The sequence below is a fragment of the Vombatus ursinus genome, unplaced genomic scaffold, assembly GCF_900497805.2.
Source record: "Vombatus ursinus unplaced genomic scaffold, bare-nosed wombat genome assembly UNPS02000577.1, whole genome shotgun sequence".
NCBI classification, from domain to species: Eukaryota; Metazoa; Chordata; class Mammalia; order Diprotodontia; family Vombatidae; genus Vombatus; species Vombatus ursinus.
Window position 1 is genome coordinate 7,379,575 of NW_020940355.1, and position 21,259 is coordinate 7,400,833.

At 36.9% G+C, this 21,259-nt stretch overlaps 1 protein-coding gene across 5 annotated transcripts in view; it reads left to right on the forward strand.

The window, feature by feature from the left end:
• The window catches only part of KIF13A (kinesin family member 13A), a 241,287-nt gene that overhangs the window by 95,670 nt on the left and 124,358 nt on the right, over positions 1–21,259 (forward strand). For all 5 annotated transcript variants that reach the window (XM_027874865.1, XM_027875016.1, XM_027874940.1 and 2 more), the window contains one exon: positions 13,717–13,777. In XM_027874865.1, coding sequence (XP_027730666.1) covers positions 13,717–13,777 — 61 coding nt within the window. The remainder of the gene's footprint in view (positions 1–13,716; positions 13,778–21,259) is intronic.

Consider the following 21,259-nt stretch of genomic DNA (forward strand, 5'->3'; position numbering starts at 1 on the left):
AACTGAAAATTTACAGGTCCCTAGAAGTATCTCTGAAAACAACTGCATAAAACCCCCAAAGCTTGGGACAGTACATTCTCCACACTGGAAGCAGACCCCTGCCTTAACAGCGTTTAAAACTCAAGAAATTGGCTGGGATCATGAGCAAACTGCACAAAAAAAATCAGATCACAGAATCTTTCTTTGGTGATAAAGAAGATCAAAACATACAACCAGAAGAAGACAACAAAGTCAAAGCTCCTACATCCAAAGCCTCCAAGAAAAATATGAATCAGTCCCAGGCCATGGAAGAGCTCAAAAAGGATTTTGAGAAGCAAGCAAGAGAAGTAGAGGAAAAACTGGGAAGAGAAATGAGAATGATGCAAGAAAATCATGAAAAACAAGTCAATAGCTTGCTAAAGGAGACCCAAAAAAATAATGAAGAAAATAACACCTTAAAAAATAGCCTAACCCAAATAGCAAAAGAGATCCAAAACACCAATGAGGAGAATACCTTCAAAAGCAGAATTGGTCAAATGGAAAAGGAAGTCCAAAAGCTCACTGAAGAAAATACTTCCTTAAAAATTAGAATGGAGCAATTGGAAGTTAGTGACTTTATGAGAAATCAAGACATTGTAAAACAAAACCAAAAGGATGAAAAAACAGAAGACAATTTGAAACATTTTATTGGAAAAATAACTGACCTGGAAAATAGATCCAGGAGAGACAATTTAAAAATCATTGGACGATCTGAAAGCCATGATCTAAAAAAGAGCCTAGACATCATCTTTCAAGAAATTATCAAGGAAAACTACCCTGATGTTCTAGAACAGGGGGGTAAAATAGAAATTGAAAGAATCCTCAGATCACCCCCTGAAAGAGATCCCCAAAGGAAAACTCCTAGGAATATTGTAGCCAAATTCCAGAGTTCCCAGGTCAAGGAGAAAATATTGCAAGCAGCCAGAAAGAAACAATTCAAGTATTATGGAAACAATCAGGATAACACAAGATTTAGCAGCTTCTACATTAAGGACCAAAGTGCTTGGAATATGATATTCTGGAAGGCAAAGGAGATAGGATTACAGCCAAAAATCACCTACCCCACAAAACTGAGTATAATCCTTCAGGAGAAAAAATGGTCATTCAGTGACATAGAGGACTTTCAAGCATTCTTGATGGAAAGACCAGAGCTGAATAGAAAATTCTGCTTTCAAATACAAGACTCAAGAGAAGCATGAAGAGGTAAACAGGAAAGAGAAATCATAAGGGACTTATTAAGGTTGAACTGTTTACATTCCTACATGGAAAGAGGATATTTGTAACTCAAGAGACCTTTGTCAGTATTAGGGTAGTTGGAGGGGGAAAAAATTATATGTATAAATAGATTGATAGAGGGCACAGGGTGAGTTGAAGATGAATGGGTGATATCTGAAGAATAAAATTAAGGGGTGAGAGAGGATTATACTGGGAGAAGGAGAAAGGGAGAGGTAGAATGGGGTAAATTATCTCACATGAAACAGACAAGAAAAGGCTTTTACAGTGCAGGGGAAGTGGGGGAAGGTGAGAAGGAATGAGTGAATCTTATTCTTATAGGATTTGGCATAAGGAGGGAATAACATACACACTCCGTTGGGTATGGAAAGCTATCTTACCCTACAGGAAAATAGGGGGAAGGAGATAAGAGAGGGGGAATGATAGAAGGGAGGGCAGATTTGGGGAGGGGGTGTTCAGAAGCAAATGTTTTTGAGGAGGGACAGGGTCTTAGAGAGAATAGAATAAACGGGGAGAGGGACAGGATAGGATGAAGGGAAATATAGTTAGTTTTCCACAACGTGACTACTATGGAAGTGTTTTGCATCACTACACTTGTATAACCTATATCGAGTTGCTTGCCTTCTCAATGAGGGTAGGTGGGGAGGGACGAAGGGAGAAAATTTGGAACCCAGAGTTCTAAAAACAAATGTTAAAAATTGTTTTCACATGTAACTGGGAAATAAGATATGCAGGCATTAGAGTATAGAAATCTATCTTCCCTTACAGGAAAATAGAAGAGGAAGGGGATAAGAGAAGGGGGGGCGGAGATAGAAGGGAAGGCAGATTAGGGGAAGAAGTATTCAGAATGCATGCCATCGTGGGGTGGAGGGAGGGATGAGATGGGGAGAAAATTTGGAACTCAAAATCGTATACCACAACTTGTTCAGTTATTCCCCAAATGATGGTTATCCCCTCAATTTCCAATGTGAAAAGTGCATTTTACAACCTTGTGAGATATGTGCTATGACTATCCTAATTTTATACTTGGGGGAACTGAGGCAAGAGGCAGCTAAGTGACTTACCCAGGGTCACACAGGTAGTATGTATTTGAGGCCAGATTCGAACTTAAGTCCCCTTGACTCCAGGCCCAGTGCTCTATCTGCTGTACCACCAGCTGCCTCTAGAATGCTGCCTAGTTTTGCTAAACTGGTCTTTTTCTTTTTTCTTATTTCTGAACTTTGTTACAAGGGATAGAAAAAGGGTGATATATTTGGAAATGAATATGATATATAGGAAAAAAACCCCTTCAGAACTAAGAAAAAATTAAAAAATGATAGTCATAAAAAAAGTTTTCATTGGTTATTATCAATAGCCTTGCTTGTCATGGTCCTCAGTAGGGACTTGGAACAAAGTCAAGCCCCATGTTTTCACTCCTCAAATACTTGTAGAATAGATAGAAGGCAGAGAGGACCAACACTTTCAAAGAAATGTAAAATATAGATACTAGAAATAAGTTTAAGACTTTTGTTCTTTGCTTTGGCCTAATTTGGGTAGTATGGTGTAAAAGATGTGCTATTTTATTCAGGTGTCTTTAATACCTACTCTGTCCTTCAGTAGGGAAATAAAAGAACCCCAAAATGACAAAATGATATCTACAAGCAGGAAGAATGAGAAGTGTGGCCAAAACTGCACAAAAGAGGGTGTCTTGTTAGATGAGACTTAAAAATAGATATTTGAAAGAGGAGATTCTTAAAGGCAGCTGGGGCTATAGATATGAATAGTTGAATGAATTTGCAAAGAGAGAGGAGGGAGACAGTGAAGAGGAGAAAAGAGAGACAAGTAGACTAAATTGACCGTGTGTGTGTGTGTGTGTGTGTGTGTGTAAGAACCTAGGAAATCACTATTGTATTATGTTTGGGAGCCAATAATATTCCTGTTTGAGACTATTTTGAGAGACTAATAAATATAGAGTTGATACAGTGAGCAAAATGCAGAAATGAAGTGCTCGTGTGTATTCTGTATTTCAGGTGAAGAGGTCGTAGCTGGATCTAGATAGTTGGAATTGTGCTTAAGTTTCCAAACCCTTCTGTGCACTACTCTCATTATCTTACTGGGGAACTCTTGATTGGTCATGAAAGTCATTAGAGAAAAAGTTATTTGCAAATTTGAATCAGCATTTACTAAATAAGATGTATGTACTTTTCGAAGTTCTCCATATTTTAGCTTTTCTCAAAAAAATTTTCTTTTTTTTTTAAATGGTAGTTTTTATTTTTTTATTTTTAACATTTACTTCCACAAGATTTTGAGTTCCAAATTTTCACCCCATCTTGCCCCTCCCCCCACCCCAAGATGGCATGCATTCTAAATACCCCTTTCCCTAGTCTGCCTTCCCTTCTATCTCTCCCCTCTTCTCTTATCCCCTTCCCCTTCAGTTTTCCTGTAGGGCAGGATGGATTTCTGTACCCCATTTCCTGTATTTCTTATTTCCCAGTTGCGTGTGAAAACATTTTTTTTAAACATGTGTTTTTAAAACTTTGAGTTCCAAATTTTCTCCCTTCCTCCCTCCCCACCCACCCTCACTGATAAGGCAAGCAACTAAATATAGGTTATGTATGTGCAGTTATGCAAAACACTTCCATAGTAGACATGCTGTGAACAACTAACTCTGTTTCCCTTAATCCTGTCCCACCCACCCATTTATTCTATTCTTTCTTTTGACCCTGTCCCTCCTCAGAAGTATTTGCTTCTGATTACCCCCTTTCCCAATCTGCCCTCCTATCATTCCCCTACTCTCTTGTCCCCTTCCCCCCCTATTTTCCTGTAGGGTAAGACAGATTTCCACACCCAATTGAGTGTGTATGTTATTCCCTCCTTAAGTCAAATCCTATGAGAATAAGATTCACTCATTCCCTCTCACCTTCCCCCTGTTTCCCCTCCACTGTAAGAGCCTTTTCTTTTCTGTTTTTTTTTTTTTGTGGCATAATTTACCCCGTTCTACCTCTTCCTTTCTCCTTCTCCAAGTATATTCCTCTCTCACCCCTTAATTTTATTCTCCAGATATGACCCCTTCATTTTCAACTCACCCTGTGCCCTCTATCTATCTATCTATCTATATCTATATATACGTACATATAATTTTTTCCCCTCCACCTACCCTAATACTGACAAAGGTCTCATGAGTTAGAAATATCATCTTTCCATGCAGGAATGTAAACTGTTCAACCTTAATAAGTCTCTTATGGTTTTCTCTTTCCTGTTTACCTCTTCATGTTTCACTCGAGTCTTATATTTGAAAATCAAATTTTCTATTCAACTCTGGTCTTTTCATCAAGAATGCTTGAAAGTCCTCTATGTCACTGAATGACCATTTTTCCCTCTGCAGGATTATACTCAGTTTTGCAGGGTAGGTGATTCTTGGTTGTAATTCTATCTCCTTTGCTCTCCGGAATATTATATTTCATGCCCTGCGGTCCCTTAATGTAGAAGCAGCTAAATCTTGTGTTATCCTGATTGTGTTTCTACAATACTTGAATTGTTTCTTTCTGGCTGCTTGTAATATTTTCTCCTTGACCTGGGAACTCTGGAATTTAGCTACAGTATTCCTAGGAGTTTTCCTTTGGGGATCTCTTTCAGGGGGTGATCTGAGGATTCTTTCAATTTCTATTTTACCCTCTTGTTCTAGAACATCAGGGTAGTTTTCCTTGATAATTTCTTGAAAGATGATGTCTAGGCTCTTTTTTAGATCATGGCTTTCAGATCGTCCAATGATTTTTAAATTGTCTCTCCTGGATCTATTTTCCAGGTCAGTTATTTTTCCAATAAAATGTTTCAAATTGTCTTCTGTTTTTTCATCCTTTTGGTTTTGTTTTACAATGTCTTGATTTCTCATAAAGTCACTAGCTTCCAATTGCTCCATTCTAATTTTTAAGGAAGTATTTTCTTCAGTGAGCTTTTGGACTTCCTTTTCCATTTGACCAATTCTGCTTTTGAAGGTATTCTCCTCATTGGTGTTTTGGATCTCTTTTGCTATTTGGGTTAGGCTATTTTTTAAGGTGTTATTTTCTTCATTATTTTTTTGGGTCTCCTTTAGCAAGCTGTTGACTTGTTTTTCATGATTTTCTTGCATCACTCTCAGTTTTTCCTCTACTTCTCTTACTTGCTTCTCAAAATCCCTTTTGAGCTCTTCCAAGGTCTGGGACTGATTCATATTTTTCTTGGAGGCTTTGGATACAGGAGTTTTGGCTTTGTTGTCTTCTTCTGGTTGTATGTTTTGATCTTCTTTGTCACCAAAGTAAGATAATATAGTCTGACTCTTTTTGCGCTGCTTACTCATGATGCTGGCCAGTTACTTGTTTTAAACTCTTTGTTAAGGTAAAAATCTGCTTCCAATGTGAAGAGTGTACTGTCCCAAGCTTCGAGGGTTTGTACAGCTGTTTTCAGAGATACTTCTAGGAACCTATAAATTTTCACTTCTTCCAAGGTGGTATGATAAGGGGCAAGGAGTTTTCTCTCCACCGCCACTAGAAGCTCCACCACACCAGCGCTCCTCCTCGCCCCAGGGACCAACCGCCCCCAAGCACAGGCAAAGCAAGAGATTCCTGCCTCCGCACTGGCAAAGAGATCCTTGCAATCCCCCTCTGATCAGTCACTTGATTCCCCCTCAGTCTGTGGGCAGGAAAAAGCTGCAGCCCCAGGGCCACGCTCAAGACTTGCGGCTGAGACCTAGCTCCTCTCTCACCGCAGTCACAGACTTTTCCCACTGACCTTTTAAGTTGTCTTTGGCATTCAGGGCTTGAGCAGTCTGGAAACTGCTACAGCTGTCCGCGATTGAGTCCTTTGAGGCCTGTTCCAGGGTCGCTGCGGCCTGCATGCCCATGCCAAACTGCACTCCTCTCCCCACCCAGCGCGATATACCTTGATCAACCATCCAGGTTGTCTTGGGCTGGAAATTTGTTTCTCTCTGTCTTTTTGTGGTTTCTACTGCATCAGAATTTGTTTCGAGCCATTTTTTAAGGTATTTGGATGGCTTTGGGAGAGAGCTCAAGACAATCACTGCTTTTCCTCCACCATCTTGGCTCTGCCCCCTGGATCTCTCAAAAAAAATTTCTTAAAAAAATATTTTCCCATGAGTCTTGGAGTCAGGAGGACCTGAGTTCAAATTTATCCTCAGACACTTACTAACTATGTGACCCTGGACAGGTTACTTAACCTAGATTGCCTCCAAATAAATAAATTCATAAATAAATATTCCTTGAAGTTAAACATAGCAAAGAACATAGAGTGAGAGATGACTTAGGGATTCAACTCCTCTTCCATCACCTCAAATAAACAAGTAAAACATCACCAAGTAGAGTGATAACAATAAGAAGAATAATTGAAAAAATTAAGTACAGGGTGATTCTTAAAACAAAACAAAAAATCAAAAGCTAAACACAAGCCCACAGGTTTGTTAGTTTCCTCCTCATTTTTCATTCTACACACACACACACACACACCCCTCTACCTTGTAGCTGTGCTAGTGCAGAGGAGGTGGCCTCATGTTCCAAATGGTGGCTTCAGTTTTAGGCACTAACTTGAGGAGTCAACCCCTTGGTAGTGTCTCAAGGGGATCTTCAGTCACTGATGCTCAATCAGATTAACAGCAAGAAAACAGTTGGCTGTGGAGGTGTGAGAAGCCCAGGAAAGAAAATTGTGACGGACAGAGGAACCTAGAAATCCACAGTTGTTTATGACTATTTAGTTCAGTACAGGAAAAAGAAAAACGGTCAGTGGAAGATTGAGAAAGGTAAAGTAGTTCTTAAGGCAGATTTATATATTTGAAAATATGTTAACAAAATGAAAAAGAGAGGCTCAATGAAATCAACATTCTCTCAAGAAGACTAGAAAATAAAAGGAAAGTAAAATCAAGTTACCAAAATGAGCAAGGTAAAAAAAAAAAAAAGAAGAAATAAAAAAGAATGATTAGAACTGTATACAGTATATGCTAGCAAAATCAAGAATTTAAAGGAAACAGGTGATAACCTACAAAAAATATAGAATGATATAATGAATGGAACATGAATTAGGGATCTTAATCCAATCTTAAAAATAAATTTGAAGAAGTCATAGAAGAACTAGCAGGGGGAAAGCCCTTAGTCCAGATAGGTTCACAGTTAAATTTTATCAAGTATGTAAAGAGCAATTGATACTTATGCCACAGAACTTATTCTCAAAAACTGAGAAATGAAATTTTCTTCTAAACTGCTTTTGTGACACAAACATAAAGAAAAAAACTATAGATCAAAATCATTAATGAATACGGATCCAAAATTTCAAATGAAATCCTAATGAAAAGATTGCAGCAATTAAAAAAAAAATGACCTATCCTTTGAGCAAGTTTGCTTTCTTCTAAGGATGCAAGGATGGCTTAACATTAGAAAATGATCTCTTTTTTTTTTTAAGAAAAACTAACAAATCATATTAAACCCTCAACCAACAAAATTCATATTTATATCAGTAGAAGTCTTTGGAAAAATATAATACTCAATCTAAAAACCCTAAAAGACATAGGCATAGAAAGCTATTTTTCAGTATGATAAGAAATATGTTTGTATAGTAAAACCTAAAGCCAGCCTTATTTGTGATTCAGAAACACCAGAAAATTTCCAGAAAACAGGAAGAGTCTTTAGCTAGCCTTCTTTTCATTATTACTTAATACAGTCCTAGAAATTGCCAAATCTAATAACCTTTTCTCAATTCCCATCCTTTTTTTTTTTTTAATTTTTAACCTCTCTCCAGCTTTTGAAATGATCAGCTCCCCTCTTCTCCCTGACATTCTCTTCTCTCTAGGTTTTGGGGATACTACTCTCTCCTGGTTTTCCTCCTACCTATGTGACCACTCCTCAGTTTTCATGCCCACTAATTGTGGATGTCCCTTAAGACTATCCTGGGCCTTCTTTTTTTCTTCCTCTATACTTTTTCACTTGGTGATCTCATCAGGGCCCATGGATTCATCTCTATGCAGATGATCGTCAGAGATGTATTTGTCCAGTTCTCATCCTTATCCTTATCTTCAGTCTCATAGTTTGGACATATTAAACTGGCTATCATACATCTTAAACTTAACATGTCAAAAACTGAACTCATTATCTTTCCCCTCCTTACCTTCCTGTCTTCCTAACTTCTCTATTACTGTTGAGAGTACCATCATCCTTCAAGTTACTCAGGCTTGCAATCTAGGTATTTTCCTTGATGCCTTATTCTTACTTCTCATATCCAATCCTGGCATTTGGTAAGTCCTGCCATTTCTATTTTTATAGTATTTCTTGTATAAAACCCCTTCTCTCCTCTGACATTTCCATGATCTGGACAGGCACTGCTCCCTCCACACCTGGACTATTACAACAGCTTCCTGTCACAAATCTTTTTTCATTTCAATCCATTTTCCACTCAGCCATCAAATTGTTCTTCCTGAAAGGAAAGTTTAACCAGCTTCTCTCCCCCCTTCAGTTATTTCTAGTGATTCCCTCTTGCCTCCAAGATAACTATAAAATCTGTTTGTCTTTTAAAGCCCTTCATAACCTTACTCCTTTCCACTTTCCAGTTCTCTTTCACCTTACACTTCTCCCCCTCACGAACACGTCTCTGATACAGTGATATTAGCCTTGTCATTTCTTGCACAGAACGCTTCATCTCTCAACTCTGGACATTATTTTAGTAGCTTAAATGTCCATAGCTCTTTTTAAAAAATTTTAATTAATTATTTTTAGTCTTCAATAATCACTTCCATAGGCTTTTGAGTTTTAAATTTTTCCCCCTCCTTCCACAAGATGGAATGCAATCTGATATAGGCTCTACATATACATTTCTATTAAACATATTTTCACATTAGTCATGTTGTAAAGAAGAATTAGAACCAAAAGGAGAAACCACCAGAAAGAAGAAACAAAACAAAACAGAAGGAAAAAAAGAGCAAATAGTGTGCTTCAAACTGCATTCAAACTCCATGGTTCTTTCTCTGGATATGGATAGCATTTTCCATCCTGAGACTTTTGGAGTTGTCTTAAATTCTTGAATTGCTGAGAAGAGCTAAGTCTATCAAAGTTAGTCATTGCACAAAGTGCTGTTACTGTGTACAACGTTCTCCTGATTCTGCTCACTTCACTCAGCATCAGTCCATACAAGTCTTTCCAGGTTTTTCTGCAGTCGGCCTGCTCGTCATTTCTTATAACCCAATACTATTCCATTACATTCATACACCACAACTTGTTCAGCCATTCCCCAGTTGATGGGCATCCCCTCAATTTCCAGTTCTTTGCTACCACAGAAAGAGTTGCTATAAATATTTTTGTACATGTGAGTCCTTTTCCCATTTGTATAATCTCTTTGGGATATAGCCATAGTACTGGGTCAAAGGGTATGCACAGTTTTATAGCCCCTTGGGCATAGTTCCAAATTGCTCTCCAAAATGGGTGGATCAGTTCACATCTCCACCAACAATGTATTAGTGTTCCAATTTTCCCACATCTTCTCCAACATTCATCATTTTCCTGTTTTGTCATGTTAGCCAATCTGACAGGTGTGATGTGGTACCTCAGAGTCATTTTGATTTGCATTTCTCTAATCAATAGTGATTTTAAAGCATTTTTTCATATGACTATAGATAGTTTTAATTTCTTCATCTGAAAACTCGCCGTTCATATCCTTTGACCATTTATCACTTGGGGAATGAATGTCCATACCTCTTGACCCAGATATTCCATTGCTAGGTATATGCTCTCCAGGAGGTCAGTGGGAGAGGGGGGGAGCCCCATATATACACCAAAATATTTATAGCAGCACTTTCCATAGCAAAAACTGGAAACAAAGTAGATGCCCATCAATTGGGAAATGGCTAAATATATGACATAAATATAATGGAATTGTTACTGTGATATAAGAAATGGCAGGCATGATAAATATGAAGAATATGGAAAAGATTTATTTAAATCGTGAACAGATGCAAAGTGAAGTAGAGACTGAAACAATGTACATGGATTAGACTAACAACCAAACAGTTGAAACTGGATGTTGTGAAAATATGAAACATGTTTGGTCCCACGACATGTACTCTGTCATCTACACAGGCATGGGGTGGGGGGGAGACATGTTACATTGCATATAGCATCATATTTTTTTCAATGTGTTGATTGTTTTGCTATTTTGTTCTCTTCCTCCTCTTTAAAAATAAATTTTAATTGTTGTAAGGGATAGCTTTTAGGTAAGATGTAAAGAAAGAAATAGAGGGAAATATAGGTGATGTAAAAAATATATATATACAAAAAAATAAAAATCCATTAACAAAAGAAAATCCTTACATTTACTCTGTGCTACACGCTGTGTGGGATACAAAGATGATTTGGATATGGCCCTTATCTTTAAGATTCTTACATTCTACCCAAGCAACGTGGGATAAATGCCCTTAGAGAGTTATAAATGAAATGCTATGGGAATTCAAAGTGGGGAAAGATCATGTTCAGCTGAAGTGAGAGGCGAAAATGAGCTATGACTTTTTCCCACTCATTTGTTTTATGTTCTTGGAGAAGTCGTTCAAATCAAGATTCAGCTTGTAGATAGATTTCTGACAGGGAGTCAAGAAGACCCAGGTCACCATTATGCCACAGGCAGTTCATAGCCATATGACCCTTTGCTTCTCTGTGCCTCAATTTCTCATCTAGAAGAGGAGGGAGTTTGACTTTTTAGCAGCCAAGTCTGATTCTATGAAATGTCTTTGTCTCTTTCTAATTTTAAACATATTAAAATAGTAAGCTGTAGCCCAATGCACTTGTTTTTGCATGTGAGAGGTAATAGAATTGATCACTCTTGCACAAGTATATTTTTATACTTTAAAAAAGATTCCATGAAAATTTCCAGAGCAGGATCAAAAGCTCAATTCATTTGCAGGTAGGAGGTCATGGGATGAAAACTTAAGTTAGAGGGATTAGCTTTTGAAAAGAGTAGACACTTCTTCCTCCAAGAGTACTAACTAAGGAGAGCATGGGTCAGATACAAAAATAAAATTTAAGTCGCATCACAAGCATGGAAGTATTAGTAAGCTGATGAAGTAAAGTACAATTGATGGTCATTGGAGTTAAGTGGGCTGAAGAATTGTGAGATCAGCTTGGCATTATACAGAATTTTTTTTTAATACTTTTTCTTATTTGATATGATGAACTTGATAAATACCAACAAAGCAGTCCAATCAAATCAGATAAAACATTTCTTAAGTACCTACTTTGTGCCAGACATTGTGCTGAGATCTGGGGATATGATCAATAAAAAGAAAGGCAATGCCTCAAGGAGGAAAGGGGGTGTCACCCAAAAGAGACAGGAAGGTAATGGAGGGTAGAGGGGAGGTTGGAAGGGAGACCATGGGATATCTCTCATTGGAACATATTGTTCTGAAGTGTTGAAATTAGGCAGAGCAATAAATGCAGAGTAGAGTGAGCAAAGAAGTCCAGTTCTGCCATGTATAAAGGAAAACATAGGGAGGAGGTTGGTGCTCCATGGGAAGTCATGTCCATAGAGACCTGAGTTTGTGGCATGGTGATGAGATTAGAGGTGATGAAATGGGAGGTGCATCTTATTCCTTGGAGTTGAAATCAGGCAGAAAAGCAGATACAGAATGGAGTGAGTATTGTTATATAAAAGAATAGAAAAAAAAGACTTTCGTACAAAATCATGACTCTCTGTTATGTGCAGTTCATTTTTTAAAAAAGTATATAAATCAATCTAACACTTTAGTTTCTAAGTCGTCCTACTTTTCTGTCTCCCTCTGGCCTTCTGTTGTCTATTCTGAATTTAAAAAATGCTTAATGATCCACTTTTTTTTGTATCACTATTACTAGTCTTCTTTTCCCTCTCAATTCTTGCCTGCCACCCAAATAAAAGAAGATCTTTTCCTAAGTAAGCATAGTCAAGCAAACCAAATACAACTTTGGACATGTCTGAAAATGTATGTTTTATTCTGCACCTTGACTTTATCCTCCCTCTGTCAAAAGGTATAGCATGCTTCATTAGTCTCCTGGAATCATGGTTAGTCATTGCATTCATCAGAATTCTTAAAGTGTTCAAAGTTGTATTTCTTTGAGGCAGCTGGGTAGTACAGTTGATAGAGTGTTAGGCTGGAGTCAGGAAGACTTACCTTCCCGAGTTCAGATCTGGCCTCAGACGCTTAATAGCTGTGTGACTCCGGGCAAGTCACTTCACCCTGTTTACCTCAGTTCCTCATCTGTAAAATGAGCTGGAAAAGGAAATTTTTGCCAAGAAAACCCCAAATGGGGTCACGATGTATTAAAGAGTCCGATGTGACTGAAACTACTCAACAACAACAACAGCACTTATCTGCCAGGGTTGTGGTGAGGACCAAATGAGATAAAATTTATAAAGTGCTAATCTCAGTGCTTGCCACATAGTAAGTACTTAATAAATGCTTGTTTCCTTCCTTCATTTCTTTGCAATGTTGTAGTTGTATAGATCGAAACAACAGGTTGTATAAATTGTTCTCTTGGTTTTGTTTACTGTGCTATGTATATTCATAGAAATCACCCCAGATTTCTCTGAATCCATTCCTTTCATGATTTTTTGCAGTGCAGAAATATTTCATTACATTCATTTGTTCAACTGTTTTCCATTACATGGATCCCACCTTAGTTTTCAGTTCTTTGCTACAATAAATAGTTCTGCTAAGCAATTTTTGTACATATAGGACCTTTTTCTATTTTGTTTATTTGGTCTCTTTAGTGTATAGGCCTGCTAGTATGATATTACCAGGTCCAAGAGTCGTAAATTTCTTTATATAATATTTTGGATGTGGTAAATATAAGATGTGGAACTGAATCTGCATATATACTGAAAGTATCTGACATATACAGAAAGTTTCTTTAATAATAGTAATAATAGCTAACGTTTACGTAGTGCTTACTTTGTTCATGACACTGTGGAGGGTGCTTTAGAAATATCTCATATGATCCTCACAACAACCCTGGAATGTAGGTGCTATTATTATCCCCATTTTACAAATGAGGAAACAAAGGTAAGGTTTCTGACACCAGGTATAGGATATAGCCACCTAGCTACTCTTGCTTTGGGAGTAAGTTTCTAATATCAGTTTATTTACTTATCACTTACCTCTTTCTCATAAAGCAGAATGCAAAACATCTTCCTCGAACTTTTGTTTATCTAAATTCTGACTAAGTAGGAATTTACTGTAAAGTCATATGTTACACACAAATGTTCCAATCTGAAAGAAGTCTTAATATTCATCGAGGCAATTCATTCTGGCTTTGATTTCAGTTCTTCCAAATGAAAAGGTTTAGGTAGATAGAATTTCTTATCTATCCAGTCTGTATCAATCAGTTTAGTTCTAGGTTTTTTGTTTTTTTTTGTTTTTTTTTTAGTTTGAGCATGCTATAGCAATGAAAGGTTGCTGGAGAGTTTTATATCTTTTTTGTTCTCTTGATGCAGGTTTTTGCCTTTGATTACTGCTTTTGGTCTATGGATGAATTGAACACTACAAAATATGCTGGTAAGTTTTTTTTTGGGGGGGGGTTTGCCAGTTTTTTTCTGCCTTCATTTTGACCCCGACTACTTTTTTTTAAGGGTGGGTTGTTTGTAATAAAAATTATATAAAACATGCACAATAAAAAGAATTTGTTTCTATTACTTCAAATTTTCTTCCAGTCTTTACTTATCTATTTTTGTATAGTTGTGAGTACAAATTATAACCCTCAGTCCTGTCATTCTCATAAGTACTTGCTTGTGAGTACTTCATGGTGTTCTTTTTTCATTCAAAATATTTTAATATACATCTTTACAAATTTCTGTATAATATATCATAATACAGTCAATCAACAAGTTTTTAAAGCACTTGTTATGTGCCAGGCACTGTGATAAGCATTGGGAATACAAATACAAGAAAAAAGAAAAGAAAGTCTTTACCCTCAAGGAGCTTATATTTTAATTGAAGAAGACAGCATATAAAAGGAAGCTGAAAAGTAGAAGTGGAGGGAGGTACCTGAGTGAAGGCATGTTGGAGAAAGAAATCTGGAGAGTCAAGAGTGTAGTTCAGAGAGCAATGAAAGAGTGAACATGACTGACCTGGTAAGCTTCTTTAAAATAGAGGTGCCAGGCCAAGATGGCAGATTAGAGGCAACCCAACAGAATTCCAGCCAAAGAAAACTTAAGAGTTTGACAAGAAAAGCTTGGGACACCAGGGTGAAAATATGTCCAGAGCCCACACATGTGATTGTAGCAACACTGGCTGCAGGAACAGTCCCTTCAGGAGCTCTGAGCCCTGAGATGTTAAAAAGGGGATCAGCCAACTGATTAGAAAGAGAATACAGGGAATCCTTTGCTGGCACTAGGTACACCTGGCACTGATTGGCAACTCTATTGCCCATACACAGTTCTACATTGCAGTTCCAGGGCACTGAGGAACTCTAGAGGGTTGGTCACAAAGGAACAGGGGCCCTGGTCATAGTTCCAAGGCAAATAGGAGTATTAGTGGAACAGGGACCCTTCCTGGTTAAAGACCAGAGCACAGACGAGGAGAGCAGTGACCACACCTCTCCCAGGATCACACCACCTTGGAGGCACCAAAAACTTTTGGAACCCCAGAACTAGCTCTTAAAACAGCAACATGAAGGGGCAGCTAGGTGGTGTAGTGGATAGAGCACTGGCCCTGAGGTCAGGAGGACCTGAGTTCAAATCTGGCCTCAGACCAAACACTTGACACTTACTAGCTGTGTGACCCTGGGCAAGTCACTTAACCCCAATTGCCTAAAAGAAGAAAAAAAAATAAAAAAAAAATAAAACAGCAACATGAAAAAGGCTAAAGTGTGGGACAGTGCCTCCCCACTCCCAGGTGAGCACAGCCCAACTTTAACTTAAAGTTCAAAGCTAAGGAATAGGCTGGGGAAATGAGTGAAGATTAAAAAAGTAATAATTTGGTCATAAAAATGTACTGTGGTGGCAGGGAAGACCAAGACATAAACTCAGAAGAAAACAACAGTGTGAAAACAGGTACAAACAAAGCCTCAAAGAAAAATGCTAATTGGATCCAAGCCCAACAGGAATTCTTGGAAGAGTTATGAAAGAGATGAGTGGTGAAGGAAAAGTTGGGAAAAGAAATGAAAATGGTGCCAGAAAATTATGAAAAGAGAATTAACAGCTTGGTAAAAGTGGCACAAAATATAATGAAGAAAATAACACCTTAAAAAACAGAATTGGCCTAATCATAAAAGAGACAAAAAACATTTACGAAAGAAAAGAATTCCTTTAAAATCATAATAGGCCAAATGGAAAAGGAGGTACAAAATCTCATGGAAGAAAATAATTCCTTAAAAATTAGAATTGGGCAAATGGAAGCTAATGACTCCATGAGACATCAAGATAAGATAAAACAAAGTCAAAAGGATGAAATAATAGAAGAAAATATGAAATATCTCATTGGAAAAACAACTGACCTGGAAAATAGATCAAGGAGAGGTAATTTAAGAATTGTTGGACTACCTGAAAGCCATGATTAAAGAAAGAACCTCGACATCATACTTCAAGAAAGTATCAAGGAAAGTTGCTGCTGTTGTCTTAGATCCAGAGGATAAAATAGAAATTGAAAGAATCAATCAGTCACCTCCTTGAAAGAGATCCCAAAATGAAAACTCCTAGGAATATTATATAATATTATATGTAAATTATATCTATAAATTCCAGAACTCCCAGGTCAGAGAGAAAATACTTCAAGCAAAATGCTATCCACATCCAGAGAAAGAACTACAGGGTCTGAATGCCGATCAAAGCATATGATTTTCACTTTTTTTGTTTTGTTTTTTCTTTCTCATGGTTTTTCCCTTTTGTTCTCATTCTTCTTTCACAACATGACTAGTGTGGAAATGTGTTTAATATGATTATACATATATAGCCTATATCAGATTGTTTATTATCTTGGGGAGGGGAAAGAAGGGAGGGAGGGAGGGAGAAAAAAATTTGAAACTCAAAATCTTATAAAAGTGAATGTTGAAAACTAAAACAAAAATATTTTTAAATGAAGGATAAACAACTCCCAAAAAAAGAGAAGAGAAAATGCTTTAAGGAGCTAGAAAGAAACAATTCAAATATTATTGAAACACAGTCAAAATCACACAAAATGTAACAGGTTCCACATTAAGGGAGCAGAGAACTTGGAATATGATATTCTGGAAGGCAAAGGAGTTAAGATTATAACCAAGGATACCTCCCCAGAAAAACAGTATAATCCTTCAGAGGGAAAAATGGATATTTAATTAAATAGAGGACTTTCCAAAATGAATAGAAAATTTGACATTCAGACACAAGACTCAGAAGCATTTAAAGGTAAACATGAAAGAATAATCATAAGGATCTCAATAAAGTTAAACTGTTTACATTCCTATATGGGAAGATGATACATGTAACTCCTAAAATCTTTATCATTATTAGGGTAGTTAAAAAGGAGTTTACAAAGACAGAGGGCATGAGTGTGAGTTGTGTTGGAATGATTTCCCAAAAAAATTAAAATGAAGGGATGAGAAAGAAGGATGCATTGGGGGACAGGAGAGGGAAACTTTTCTTATACAAAGGAGACACACAGGGAAGAGCTTTTACAGTGAAGGGGGAAATGTGGGAAGTGGCAGGCAATGCTTAAACATCACTCTAATCAGAATTGGTTCAAAGAGGGAAGAATATATATACATATTCATTTGCATATAGAAATGTAACAGCCAATAGGGAACTAGGAGGGGAAGGGGATAAGAGAAAGGGAAGGGGATAAGAGAAAGGGAAGGGGAGGGGATGATAAACTGGGGGACAAGTTAAGGGAAGCAATGGTTAGGAGCAAAATAAACTTTTGAGGAGAGATAAGATAAAAAGAGAGAAGAAGAAGAAACAAAAGAAATTAGGATTGAGGGAAATACACAGTAATCATAACTGTGAATGTAAATGGAATGAGCTCACCCATAAAATGGAAGCAAATAACAGAATGGATTAGAAACCAGAATCCAACAATGTGTTGTTTACAAGAGACACACACAGAGTTAAAATAAAGGGCTAGAGCAGAATCTAACATGCTTCAGCCAAAGTAAAAAATTCAGGGATAATAATCATGATCTCAGACAAAGCAAAAGCAAAAAGAGACCTAATTAAAGTAATAATCAGGGAAACTCCATTTTGCTAAAATGGACCATAGACAGTAAAGTAATATCAGAGATTTTTATAGCAAGTTTCTCAGATAAAGCCCTCATTTCTCAAATATATACTCAGTATAGAACTGAGTCAAATGTATAAAAATAAGATCCATTCTCCAACTAATAAATGGTCAAAGGATATGAATAGGCAGTTTTCAGAAGAAAAAATAAAAACTATAATCATAAAAAATGCTCTAAATCACTAATGATTAGATAAATGCAAATCAAAAGAACTCTGAGGTACAGCCTTACACCTATCAGAAATACCAAATGCTGGAGGAGATGAAGGAAAAATAGGTACACTAATGAATTGTCAGTGAAGTAGTGAATTGGTCCAACCATTCTGGAGAACAATTTGGAACTAGGCCCAAAGAGCTATTAAACTGTGTATACCCTTTGATCCAGCAATATCACTCTTAGGTCTATATCCCAAGGAGATCAAAGAAAAAGGAAAAGGACCTATATGTACAAAAATATTTTAGCAGCTCTTTCTGTGGTAGCAAAGAATTGAAAATTATGGGGATGCTTTTCAGTTTGGGAACGGCAAACAAGTTATAGCATATGATTGTGCTGTGGGAAGTGACAAGGGAGGTGGTTTCATAAAAACATGGCAAGACCTATATAAAGTGATGCAAAGGGAAGTGAGAACTGGGAGATAATTCTGCACAGTATGGCGATGTTGTAATGATGATCAACTCTGAAAGACTTGGCTACTTTGATGAATATGATGATCGAAGACAGTTCCCAAGGACTTAGGAGGAAAAAATGCTGTCTGGCTCCAGAGAAAGAACTGATGAACTCTGAGGGCAAATTGAAGTATAATTTTCTCTTTCTTTATTTTTTTGCTTTTTTTTTTTAATATGGCTAATGTGGAAGTGTTTTACATGACTTAACATGTATAATTGGTATCATATTGATTATCTTTTCAGCAAGTGGGGGAGGGAGGGAGGCAGAGAATTTCGAACTCAAAATGCAAAAAGAAAAGAATGCCCAAAATAAATAAACAATAATTTTTTTAAAAAGATGAAATAGAGGTGCCAGGAGCAACTGACCAATCAGAAGAAGAGCTACAGGGATGGAGAGTCACCTATCAGAGTAAGAAGGCTGCTTAGGTAGAGTAATTTTCCTAGATGAAAAGACTGGTCAGTCATGGTAGAAAAAGAAATGCAGAGAGGTAGGAGCAGAGCCCAGAGAAGAATGGAAGGAATGAACACCTAGCTCCTTCTTCCAAATAAGCTGTTTTTCATTATTAATGTAAAGTTTCTCTTCACAGTAGTCTTTTGATGTCTAGCCTTTTAGGCAACCACCAAAATAAGATTTAATTTCCTTACCAGTTTGTTAGTTTTTTCTGGAATTCTTAAAGGAATTTATAACCTGCCAACCACCTGTGTGACCCTGAGCAAATCACTTAATTCTCTGAGCCTCAGTTTCCTCATCTGTTAAATCAGAAGGTAGATTACATCTAAAGTCCCTTTCAGTCTTAAATTCATTGAATCACCAAGTCAAAGAATAACCTGTTGGGTAGGAAATTGGCACATAGGTCTTTTTTTCTTTTAAAGTTAAGTTAGATTTGAAATTTCTTGAGTAGCTAACTAATGTTGACATAAGCATCTTTTCCAGAGATAGCCAAAAAACCCTGTTTCCCTTCTCAATCCTTATTTTGGAAGTATTTAACTCCATTTCTTCATTAATCTTCTGAACAAGTTATCACTAACATTTTAACACATCACAATAGTCAAATATTAGGCCTCTGTTTGTTTGGAATCAGCCATACTTCCTTTAATTCAAGAAGCAAGCATTTGTTTTTATGAAGCAAGTTAAGATTTGGAGGAATTGTTTTTTATCTTTTTGTCATTTGACTGTATGATTCCATTTCAATATTTTCACTCAATAAATATTTGCTAGTAATTTCCTGCAGTGATGGATGTTGAAGTGTGAAAAACACAGATGTTTTAAGGTATCTGAAAGTCTAATATTAAACTTTATTTTTAATGAAAAGGAATTATTTGCAAGTATACTCCTTGATGTTGAAGAGCAGGATTTTTATTTGGGGGATGGGAGGCTGTAGCTAATGCTTCTAGAAAGATAGTTTCTTTAGTAGAGACTGAGTACATAACATGAATTCTGGGGAAAATATCTTTTCCCCAAGTTTAAGAGGGCTTTGATTTGAAAAAGGAGAAGAATAAATGGTAGAAAGGAAAATGGTCAGCCATAATTGTTATACCAGACACTATTAAAGTCAACAGGTATATCTTGAAAAGAGTATGACCTGAAGCTAATCCAGATCCAAAAATATTTTGACAATCTGAGCTAACGGTGGTTTTAGAGGTACTTATATAAATAACTAAGAAGGGGGAATGGCAGTTACACTGCCTCATATGTGTGTGTGTGTATGTGTCTGACACATATGAAATGATGCATGGAGTGTGTGTGCAATGAACAAATAGACTGGAGGTTTTAATGCTGGGAATTAAATATGACTTCTTAAATAACATTGAAAGTCATTGGGATGTATATGTATAGCCTATATTAGATTGTGCACCGTCTCGGGGAGGGTGGTGGGGAGGAAAGGGGAGAAAAATTTTAAACTCAAAAGCATATGGAAGTGATTGTTGATAAATCAAAATAAATTTTTAAAAAAAGTCATTGGGATAGGAGGGCAACAGAAGATTGTTCTTTGTCCCTAAGAAATGGATCTTATAAAAGCTATAACAGGAGCACTATATATCAGTCAGCAAGCATTTATCAAGTATGTACATGTACTAGGCTCTCTGGTAAGTGCTTGGAATTGAAAGAAGTGTAAGAAAGTTTTTTTCTTTCAAGGGATTCTTTAGCTATATAATTGTGAAGCTGATGAACATGAAGGCAAAGCACATTGGAGAGCTTGAGAGTGAGTATAAGAAAAGAGGAAGAGGTAGAAGTGATATCATTGTGAGAGCATCCTATACACCAACCAGCCAGTTGAAGGAAATGGACACTTTCCCAATAAATTTCTTTTTTAAACTGATATACAAGTGAAATATGTTTGTGCCAGTTATTTCAGCTACCCATATATCTGCTGGAGATTTTTTCCCCCTTTAAAAGCAGAGCTTTTAATGAATTCTTGACTTGCTTTGCTAAAGTTTCCACATATAGGAAGGAAACAGCATTAATAAGGATAACTTCCTCTGGATCTAATCCTTACCAACAAAGAGGAAGTGATTGTTGAATTGAAAATGACAGTAATCTTCAGAGAAATTGTGCATGCCATCTTGGAGCTCATGATAGTCAAGACAGGGAAGATTTTGGCATATTTAAACATAGACCCTAATCTTTAGGAGAGCATATTTCAGAAAGTTCAGATAAAAGATAGACCTTGCTTGATATTCCAAACTGAAAGATAGCTCAAGAGAACAAGACACTATTAAAAAAAATTCCAACTCAGTAATAAATTATTCCAATGAAGAATAAAAGGGGACAGCATGCAATGTGACTGCTCAGAGAGCTCTCTCATAATAATATACATTAAAAGAACATGTTGGGGCATGTAGATGGCTCAGTGGATAGACCACCAACCATGGAGTTAGGAGGACCTGATTTCAAATCTGGCCTCAGACACTTATTAGCTTGTGTGACCCCGGCAAGTCATTTAACCCCATTTGCTTCCAAATATAAATATGTATATATATGTATTTTTTTCTTGCCCTAACTCTTTTCCTGTATAAGATAGGAATAAGAGGAATTCTTGTAAACTTCTGAAGTACTCACAAGTAAATGCCAATTTCAATATTTGCATATTAATCTCAGTAATTTACAAGTAGTAATATTTA